Source organism: Mytilus californianus, unplaced genomic scaffold, assembly GCF_021869535.1.
Source record: "Mytilus californianus isolate M0D057914Y unplaced genomic scaffold, xbMytCali1.0.p SCAF_8, whole genome shotgun sequence".
Classification (NCBI taxonomy): domain Eukaryota; kingdom Metazoa; phylum Mollusca; class Bivalvia; order Mytilida; family Mytilidae; genus Mytilus; species Mytilus californianus.
Window position 1 is genome coordinate 51305469 of NW_026262734.1, and position 11609 is coordinate 51317077.

Below are 11609 nucleotides of genomic sequence, written 5' to 3' on the forward strand. Positions count from 1 at the left end.
TATAACAGCCTAATTTTCTTGTTCTTTCCAGAAATGTTAATTTCATTCTGTAGTAATTTTTAATTCAAATATCCCATTAATATCAAACCTAAAACCATTGTTCTTTCCGTTAACCATCTTGATGTCGGATTTTTTTTTTAAATTAACGTTATGGCATTGCCAATGTGTTTCACATCTGAACGTCACTAGTGGCAATTTCGTTTGACGTCATCCTTTCCTTATGGACTTTTCAAATGATTAAGCAGGTTATTTTCCTAAATAAGCAATGCACTTTGTTAAACATGTTAAAGGAAGTGTACATGATAGAATGTTGGTGATGCATTTACAGACCTATTTAATTGTATATGCTCATAAATTACGTAGATTAACAACGCATTTCCGTTTTTGGACGGAAGGGGTGCATGAAAAATTAACTTAAAACACTGTTGTACTTGTGAAATTAACGTCATTTCATTCATCTCTAATCAACCAACTTTTTTTGGGTAAGTTTTTCCTCAATTTTATTTTAGTATGACATTAAGCAAATATTTGTTTTATCATTCTTTAAGAAACAAAGAATGATTAATATAAGTGGAAGAGCAATCATTTCATTTTAATTTTACAAGAAAAAAATTTTATAAGTGGAAAATGAAGGGCCAATTATAATTATTTAATCTTCACGCGTGCCAAAAGCGTGCAATTTTCACAGTATTGCAATGATTGATATAAAAGGGGAGGTTGGAGTATTTGCTCGACTGTTTAATCACGACAAAAAACTTACTTCGCTTTTCAAAGTACAGGAACGCGGTCAGCAGTTGTCTTTGTTAATATGTTACAATTTTTTGCTATATTCATGAATTTTATGTTTACAGAAAATTAAGGTAGCTTTTTTTCAACCTGTCTAGTCTCGGGACTTTTTACTATTTAATACAGATGCTTGCTTGTTGTTTTCTGACCTCTAAATGTCATGTTTTTATTAATTGTTTCTTTGGATTGCTACAGCACATTAACGTAGGTATCCGTACAATTCGCAACTCTTCTTCATGATATTTGAAGATGCTTCTTTTAGTCAATAAATTGCTTTTATGTGATTTCATATACCAAATCAATTACATGATAAACAGATTAAAGCAAATATTGTCGGTAGTTATGATGGGGTAAAATAACGGTACCAATTACCCTCTTTTGTGTTGTAAAGGTAGTAGTTACACCATAAAATACGAAGAAAATGGATACAATTATAGTTAAACATTTAAAGTGCCGTATAAACCCGTATTTACTTTTTTTTTAAAGTAGACTCGCACAGTAGATTTTTGATTTTGTTTGCATTTTCTTCTAAAACTTCCCGAATAACACGAATACAAAGAAATTATGTTTTCATTTTTGATATTGTTATGTTCAACGTTTAGGTGAAATAGTAAATAATATTATTGAAACTGACAACCATTCTTTTCGAGCTTTTCTAATGAATTGTTTTTAGTTAATTTTATATTCTGTATCTGTAATGCAGTTTTTGTCTCGCCTTGATGGACTCAAAAAGCGAGACATAGGTATGCTGGCGTAGGCGGCGGCGTCAATAATTTATTAGTTTGTGATTAAGTCAGTTTATGGTGAACCACTAGTGGTAGGACAATGGTATATGGTATGTAGTTGTATAAGTATTGGCTCATCTCATTTCCATTATTTGGCCCACCCCCTCAGTCATGGTCTATTGACTTTGAAACTTTTGCTTAGTTTACATGTATTAGTTTGTGATTAGGTCAGTTAATGGGAACCACTAGTGGCAGGTCAATGATATTTGGTATGCATATATAAAAGCATTGGCACATCTCATTTCCATGGAGATTGTTATACCCTGTGCCTTCAGTCATGGTTCATTGACTTTGAATATTTTGCATAGCTTACATGTTAAAATATTGCTATTTTAGTTTCAACATTTGCATTTTACTATCAAAGTATCAAAAAGGCGAGACATATCTCTGTGTGAACAGTTTATTTTTATTCTCAATGTTTAATGAATGATCAAAACACTAGAATTACTTACTTGTTTTACTCCAGAAAAGGCTTATATGAAAAAAGTTTAAGTCGCACGTTAAAAGGGATCAATAAAAAGTATATGCGAAAATCTATTTGTACATATGTTAAAAGTTTATACTTCTGATCTACTAGGGACTAATAGACTCTTCAATAATATCTTTCTCAAACATGTTTATTTTTCAAAACATCCTTTTGACGTGAGTCTGCCTTGTTTGCTCGTCTTTCCCTGATGAACCTCTATTTTGTGTTTCATATGCAGGAGTGATCATTTACCAAGCTAACTGTTTTACGAACAAATACTTCATTATGCTTGTCACCTAACGCTTGTTACTGATATATTTGATTTATTGATATTGTTTGGTCAGCTTGATTTAGTGATATTACATTACCCTATTTCTATATCAAGAGATTCAAATCAAACAGCTGATCATGCTTCGACAAACAAACGATTTTTCCTAAATTACATTGTTTTGACAAAGTAATTGGTTTATCTGTTAAAATTACCAACACCAAACAAAATCTGATTTTTATCAACTCTAATAATTGACTTAGCAGCCATTAACCAAGAAGACAAATAATTTGCCGATGCTGATGTTAAACCAACTATATTATCTCTGTTGCAACTATTTCCTCAGTCATAGGCGGTATGATAGTACCGTTAATTAAAGTAAACTGACATCTAGGGTCTACGCGTATTATATTGTTTAAAAATCAATAACAATATTTTTTACTGTAAAAATTCCAAGTCCAAAATAATATCTGGCATTTTACCTTCAACCACATACAATTTCACACTTCATATATGATTTCCGATTGTAACTGAAATATAAACAGCACTTGTGAATGGCATATTCTCATTATCTTATCTGATCAGTATTTACTATTTTGACAATTTGTTTATTTATAACATTAATGTCTGACCCTGAGTCAGTAAAAGCAAACTGAATAACTTATCCTACCTTATCTGAACATAACTATTTGTCAAATTAATTCCATCCATAAAAATATTTATATTGTTAGTTTAGCTAGGGCAGATGGTTCATTCAGCGCAGCGGCTGCCCTCACACGGCTAGGCACTCCTACTTTTTTCGGCAGATTTTTTAATGTGTCCGACATTTCCACACTTAAAACATTTCCTCAGTTTCTTCTTTGGAGTGCTGAATCTTTGCAGGTTGTGTCACTCCTTTGCGATGTATTCTGATTATTAAGGAACTGGCAAGTTATACTTGAAACTGAACAAATGGCTATTTCATTCTGCAAAACAGTTAGTTTTAATGCACTGTATCACGTTCTGTTTGGTCGTCAGATGTACGGTTGAACTGCGGAAGAATGTTCACGGATTCATTGGCTCTTTCAAATAACGACCATTCTTAACGCTGTTGTAATTCCTAGTATAAAACAGATGACTTTGTCCTTTTTTATTTTTCCGCAGAAGGATACAGCGTTTTTTAATGCCGTTGGCACAGTTCTCGAGACTCTCATCTTCAGGTATTCGTTCATCATATAGTTGCTGTTCCTAAGGTCACTTAGGGTGAATGTCCTGAAAATAGTTCTTAAAGGCCTTGTTCAGGGTCTCCGAATTTTCTGTTTGGCTGGCATTCACTTGTATAATCCATTACAGAGTTCTTCCGGTAGGACGCAATTTCATTGCATGAATCATCTGTGTTGGTCCTTCCAATAATTAAAATCTCCACAGGCACGGAAACTTCCTAACCACGATATTGGATCGTCGTGTGGAAATCCACTAAAAAACGAGGGACAGAATGTCATAGAACTTCCAATGTTTTCCATCTTACTTAAAAATGATCGTAACAGTAGACTAGTTTCAATTGATGTGACGACATATATGTCGCATTGTCATTAAAACCCATAAATATCGCCTTGGCATTAAGAGGGTTAAACAAAACGATTTGGATCGATCGATTCAAGACTTTTAAGCATACATTCGTATGTGTTTTTAATCTTTAGCATAAGGATTAAGTGCATATCCGCCAGGAATAATATGCAAAAGGGAAATACTTTTCCAGTATTACCAAATTACAAAAAATAGAAACGGCAAATGCTGTGAATCTCTTTCAAGTAATGATATTTAAAATAATATATATTTCAATGGCCTTCGGCAAAAGTTATGAGTAAAACAATTTGTCTTTTTCAGATCACCGAATTTCACGTAAACGTTGTCCTCAAAGTCCGATTAACAATTTCGCATGTACCGCAAATAGAACATTTGACGCAATTTTTTTTATTTTTTTTTTTTTTGTTATTAACAACAATACTTGTTTTTGTTAGTGTATGCAACGAGATTTTATGTCACAAGCCCATTGAGCTAGCATATGCATATATATAATAAATAAGCTGTTTGGTCTTAATGTTTCATTATAACCAGAAAGACTTATTCAAATGCTCAACATTCCAACAAAACTGAACCATCCGATAAAGCATGCCTTAATTACTATCCATATAACATGTATAACGTGGGATTAGTGAGATTACTCATGAATTACACGTAACAGGGTATCGATTTATCATTTCTCATGAAGCTAATGCTTCCGCAATCGCAATAAGTAAAATGTTCGTTTTAGCAACATATATTCATTTCATAAATTATGCTGTCAAACGTATATATTATAACTTGAGTTCTATGTCAATAGTATTGTACAAAGCCTAAGGTTATATGTCCCTTTAGGAAAATTTATCTTATACTATTTAGCCTTTTCAGCTGTTTAGTAAATGCTCTACAAATTTCGTGCGCACTGAGACAGGTATCATATAAATTTAAAACCATGCTATTTCCACATTGATGGATTTGGTTAAACATGAACGAACGAAGAAATATATCTAAAACGATATTTAAAACATCAGGTTAAAAGGTACTTTTCCTCGTACCGTTTAAAGAAATTAAATTCCTAGAAGCCATGATCACCAAAGCCCACTTGTTTTCTTAGAACAATTTTCCTACGTAAATATTCACAACAGGATTGAATAATCTGCCCATCAAACCCCCACCCCAATACGATTAATAACCCTCAGTCTAGGCATGTGACTATCGGTTAAAGTATAAGAAGAGACGGTACTTTCCTTCCACACTTTGCCTCGTATCAAAACACAGTGAATGTAGTGCTATAGTTAATCGTTCGTAAGTAAATATACTGCTTTCTAAATTTAATGCTATATTTAAAAACATAACATGTACAATGTTAAACATAATTATGCAATAAGTATTCTCGTTGAAAAGCAATCAAGCAAACATAACTTTTTGAAATAAAACAAAATAAATAAGAAAGCGATTGATGAGATGAAAAATCGAAATGTAAATAGGTTGTGAGAAGGGAAGAATATAGGATAGCTGCAAAAGATTAACCTTTCAAGATAATACCTACATGTTTTCCCTGCAGTCTTTAACGTAGAGAGATTGTCATAGTTACCTCTTGTTTTTAAACAAAAACCAACAAAACCGGAGTTTACTTAGTATTTTTACAACGCTCAAATCAAAATGGACATTCATTAGCACTGGTTTAATCGGACAAGAAAGACGTCTTGGTAATCAAACGAAATGGCGGCTTTCATTTCGCTAATGATCACTTGGAAACTTTCCTGAATGACGATGTACCTACTGGTATTTTATTTCTCAGTTTGTTCAATATGCTGGTGTTTGGATTGCATATTTTATTTTACCAAGAGTCGTATGTATCATGTGTAATATGATTACTACATAATAGAAAAAACACAAGGATATGGGATACAGGATGTCGATAAAGGATACAGGATGTCGATATCATAAATTGATCAAACGTCGGATGAATAGATGATAGTCACCCTCTACGGGTAATAATTATGCAGTCTATTGCTTCTTGTAATATACATGGACTTCTTTTAAACTGAGTTTTACTGTGCGTATTGCTGTGTTTGTTTATTCTACATTGGCTAGAGGTAAAGGAGAGGGGGGATTTCACAAATCATGTTTAACCCCGTGTCCCAAATCAGGAGCCTCTGGCCTTTGTTAGTCTTGTATGTTTTTTAATTTTAGTTCATTTATATGTTTTGGAGTTTAGTGTGACGTCCATTTTCACTGAACTAGTACACATTTTTATCTAGAGGACATCTGAAGCCCTCCTCCAGGTGCGGAATTTTCTTGCTGTGTTGAAAACCCATTGGTGGCCTTTGGCTGTTTTCTGCTCTTTGGTCGGGTTGTTGTCTCTATGACACATTCCCCATTTCCATTCTCAATTTTATGATATATTCACATCTACAATTAGAATTGTTTATTACTTTTTTATTGTGTAGTTGTGAGAGAAAATTAAAAGGAAAGGAAGCTTAGTGCAGTGAAATGTTTTATTTCAATGAAACTTATAACGTTTGTATAAGAAATGACTCATTCGATATTATCAAAATTATTTATTGAAGTTCCTACTTCATTACTCTAAAGCCTGACAGCCTGTTTTAGGCCTTTCTAGGAACGAGAAACCGTCAGACGTCGGAGCAATCCGGGAGTAGTTTTTTGTTATTAAATTGAAGTCGCATTAATGTTGAATCAACTTTTAATGTCTTTTAAATTTATTCCAAGTTTTATCATCATGTGTAGTTGATCATAGTATATCGTCATTTTTATTCGACTTTTTTTACGGGAGTTAAGGGACTTTGACTATTTTTTGAAGTGTTGTGACAATTGTACCTTGTCAACTCAACTACTCTGAGACCGTTTTGACATAAAGCTTTCATACTAGGTAGGATAAATGGCCATATATCGTCATTTTAGTCTGACTATTTTACGGGAGTTAAGGTACTTTAACTATTCTTTGAAGAATTGTATTAGTGTCACCTCATTAATGCAGCTCCTATGAAACCATTGGCCAGAAAACTTTCATACTTGGTAAGATTGTTTGCCATCATGTGTAATTTACCTCATTATACCGTGATTTTCATTTGACCATTTTTGTGTTATGAGTCTTTTACCATATATATTGACCATCATACCACATTTACACATTGTGACACACAATCTAATTCCTCATTTATAGGGCGCGGCGTACATTTCGCTACGGCATAGAAATATTGTTCTATATTTATTCCAAAACCACATGGTTTCCAGGTTCTTTTCTGTGGAATGCAGACCACAATTATTTACTTCCGCTTTACATAATGGTCTTGCGGTGTCATAATATAGCTGATTTTACACAGATTCTGAAATTGTATGATATCTAGACTCTGTAAGTGTAAACACAATTATTTTGGTTTGCATAATATCACGTCCAGATAACCATTTTTAGGTAAAGTGGATCCTTTCATTATCAGAAGACCCCATGCTTTTATAATGTATCAGTTTGAAATATGTTTAAATTACTCTCAAATTAAATCATTCAGGGGTAATAACACATATTAGAAGTCAAAGGATATATTGATTCAATCAAATGTACCAAATGAGCATACTTGTGTTTTATAGACAGAAGCGATGCAATAACAAGCAACGGTCTCACGTTAGAACATAATCTTGACCTATGACCTTAATATCAATTTCCAAGTTATAGTCAATGATTTTTAATCAAAGGACATCAGGTCTATACGACTTACGAAATAAGGGGAAATCATTCATATAAAATGTCGCTGGATCGGTTCAATCAAAACTGATATTCTTAGGATATAACAAACAATATAAATTTGGTAATTGACGAGAAGCGATGACAGGAAAACAGTGCTAGGGGATATAACTAATACAAAGAAAAGTGTTAGGTTAACATGGTTAAACAGGGTAAGTTTCAAAGTTAATCAGACTGTTCGATATCATATAATAATAATCCACACAAAACCAAAATGTCTTTACACAGAAAGGTGGAAAAACTTAATTACGTTAATAATAAAACTAGATACTGATTTATATTTTATGTATCAGGTTTCATAATATTAAATATATTTATTGTTGTTTTTTTTTTCAGGCGGATTTATTGTACACAATGATAAATATATTTGGATCAGTTGTGATTTTCCTATCTTTTAATTTTGTAAAATTAGAAGTATCTCCAAATTTTAGAAAATGTATAAATGATTTTTTCTACCAGAAAACTGCACCAAAGTTGAAACGACTGGTCGGTTCAACTCAAATCTGTCAACGACTTGAAAACCTATATTATTACGCCACTGATTATGACACAACAAACAGAATTCCATACTATAGCGCATACACATTGTCGTTTGATAGGTGCGGAAATCGGTATAATGGTTGGTTTGTTGAGCCTCAACTAGCCACCAAAAATGATCCAAGTATGGTAAAGATCAACAGAGCAAACAACAATGTAGCTGCGTTCGGGAGTAAACAAGCAGTAAATGTTGACTATACAGGTAGCGGTTATGACAGGGGACATTTAAATCCACAGCTATATCATTGCTATTCTGAAGACAGTAGAAAAGCGACAAATACTTTAACCAATATCGCACCTCAAGTCCCATCATTTAATCAAGGAATATGGAATAGATTTGAAACCACTCTCTATGACATCTCAAAAAAGTATTGTAATTTTGTAGGAGCAAGACGTTATTTCATTACAGGCGTTCTACCGAGCAAAAATAGGTTCATGGGTAATGGAAGAGTCAATATACCTGATCACTACTGGACAGCCGTATGCTGCGATTCCTCGGGTGCGAATGATGCCCTCCGTAATGAGGGATGGTCGGCAGGATTTTTAGGCGAAAACGTTCATAACTCCTCAATTTTTATCTACTCAATACAAAATTTTTTACCAACCACCTCACCTACACTTTTTGCAGATTATACAGATCAAAATGGAAACACGGTGAAAAATTGTCTGTTCAACCCGACTAAAGCGGACAACATTATTAACGAGATTGCCAGTACTGATGTTCGCTACATTAAAGAGAAGACTTCTTTGTTCAGGCGTGTGTGCAAAGCTGTTTACAATGGAGCGTGTTACTTTGTAAGAGTGTTTGGATAAATATGTCCATGTATGTCACTATATTTACATGTAATTCTAGATAACGCTATATACTTTTGCGATATATATATAAGTGCAATATATATTTCTCTAAATATCCAAGATCCTAGTTTCATATACCCCTTGTGGTTGCATCATATATGTAAGTGAGCTATGGTTTTGTTTTGTTTTGTTGTTTGTTTGTTTTTGTTTTTTTGCGTGGCTTAAGAAATAATTCTTTCGGGTCATGCTCTTTGGTCATTTTAACATGGGTAGGCATTATATTTGTCAATATCTATAATGCTTACCCATGTTAAAATGAACATAGAGCATGTCATGACAGAATTATTTCGATTCTTATTGGTAATTTTAGAAATTTTGCACTTGAAAAGTGAACCTATAATACATGTTTGAAAGGCAGCCATTTTGATTTGATGAAAGCAAAACGTTAAAGGAAATCAACCGTTTCACGAGAAAAAATGAAAAGATATATGTAAACTGACTTTTAGAATGATTTTATTTAATTTCCTAGCGAGCAACACCAACACTAATGTCTATTTTGATCTCCGGCGTCATTATAAAAAACCAGCTGATGTTGCAATTTCAATTGTGACGTCAATCACGTTCAGTCCATGTTTTATTTGAAACAATTCCAAAGCGAAAGAAGGACGTCATATTAGAATCGGTATTTATACATCCCGTCATTGTGTTATTGTGCAAAGGTCATTTTTGTATTCTTGTCTTTCATTTTTGCTTATGTGCTCTGTCTATAGAGTGCCTATATGCCATTTTGTTTTTCCTTGTTGACATAGTTGTTTGTTTTTATAGTGATTAAGAATGTTTACTGCTGAACCCCAATTTTGACATTTTTACCTTTTATGTCTGTTTGGTTTGCTCACACATTGTTGTGTTTGAGCCTTACTCTTTTTTTTTCAATTTTTTTTGCTATATATTTCATTCTAAGTATCTTCCGAAATGAATTAACATAACAAAGTTTATTGAAATTGTGATCTTTTCATATTTTAGTATATGCGGGTGAAACAGTGTCATTAAACAGTGATAAGAAGTTTCTTATATTAATACCGCTTCAAGTCAATACGTTTATATATATATTCATGGCTCAATATTCAATTTACCCTTTTATAATTTGTAATTCTAAAAGGTTATCAACTGTCGCTGTAAACTTCTATAACGTTTGGAATTTAGGATTGAATTTATCTTTTGCTATATTAAATGTATAAGAAACATGATAGTCTTGGTTTTGTCATATGTTCGCAGAGGTGAAAGAAGCAATATAACAATTTTATGGTTTAGATTCAGGAAATTTCTGGGAAGATAGTCTATCACTTTTTCCTAATTGTTTTTTAACATTGCGATAGTTTTAATAGAATTTAAGTCTTTGTTTGAATGCGTTGGTACCAAGTAGCTGCAGAACCGTAGCTCCTACTTCCTTATGATATTTTTTGACAATATGGTCAGCAAATTGTCAAAAAATATCATAAGGAACTAAGAGCTACGGTTCAGAAGCTAAAGCCCAAGGTACAAAATTAATTGGTGTAAATGATAAAAGTCAAAGCAATGAATTATCACATAACAAATGTAAACACCTCGTGATACGCTTGCTTACAAACATATGGGGAATGTGGTAAAGAGACAACAACCCGACCAAAGAGCAGAAAACAACCCAAGGCCACCAATAGGGCTTCAATGCAGCGAAAAAATCCCGCACTTGGAGGTGGGCTTCGGCTGGCACTAAACAATAATATATACTTGTCCAGCGAAATGCTCGTCACACTAAACTCCATACATATAAATGAACCAAAATTAAAAAAAAAACATTATAAGTCTATATATGTTTTAGAATGTCGCTGTGTAGTTACATTGTATGCTTTGCATATTTTATACTTGCCATCTCCTGTGTTTGTTTTTCCCAGTCCATGTAATTTAATTGCTATGTTATATTTCTATCTCTTAAGTCTTGCTGCTGAATAGATCATGTTTTGAGGTGATTGTATATATATTGTTAGTATGATCTATTGTTTTAATTGGATTTTTTTTATTTCCTTCTTTTATATGGTAATAGAGCTTGCGCTTTATTGTTGCACACTTTGAAAATAAAAATAAAGTGTTCTTGTCTTATTTTTTATGTCAGCATGGTAATAATTTAGGTTTTAATCGGTCCTTTGAGTACAAGTTTTCAACTAACACCAGTAGCAAAGTTTAGCAAAATGTAATACAGATTAACAATTATTCCTGGTCATGTGTGATAATATTTAAATAAAAATATATGGCTTGTACTTTTGACCTCTATGATATTATAGCACTTTATAAATTAGGTGCATCCGAGTTGCTTTTGTTTTATTTACCTGATGCAAGAATGCCCTAACCAAAAAATAAGGAAAGTCATAGATGTGTAAATACTTGGAAGCTATATGACCAAAAGGAACCTTAAGAGAATAAACCAAATCTACTAAGATCACTTTTTCCTCATGGGTAGATATGCTAGTTTCTTAGTTATTTCTTGATTTAAGAATTTAAGGAAGGAGATTATAAATCATGGCAATACCGAAGCAAGGACTACTGAGCTGATGATACCATCGGGGACTAACAGTCTACCAGCAACGGTATCGTTCGAGTGCTAGAAAATAAAAATAAAAAGCACTTGATGAT

At 33.0% G+C, this 11609-nt stretch overlaps 1 protein-coding gene across 1 annotated transcript; it reads left to right on the top strand.

The window, feature by feature from the left end:
- Nucleotides 1-371: 371 nt before the first annotated feature.
- On the top strand, nt 372-11069 carry LOC127712230 (endonuclease domain-containing 1 protein-like). The gene is made up of 2 exons (XM_052218560.1): nt 372-482; nt 7947-11069. The coding sequence occupies exon 2, from the start codon at nt 7965-7967 to the stop codon at nt 8958-8960; it is 996 nt and encodes a 331-aa protein (XP_052074520.1). The 5' UTR covers nt 372-482; nt 7947-7964; the 3' UTR covers nt 8961-11069.
- Nucleotides 11070-11609: the final 540 nt, after the last annotated feature.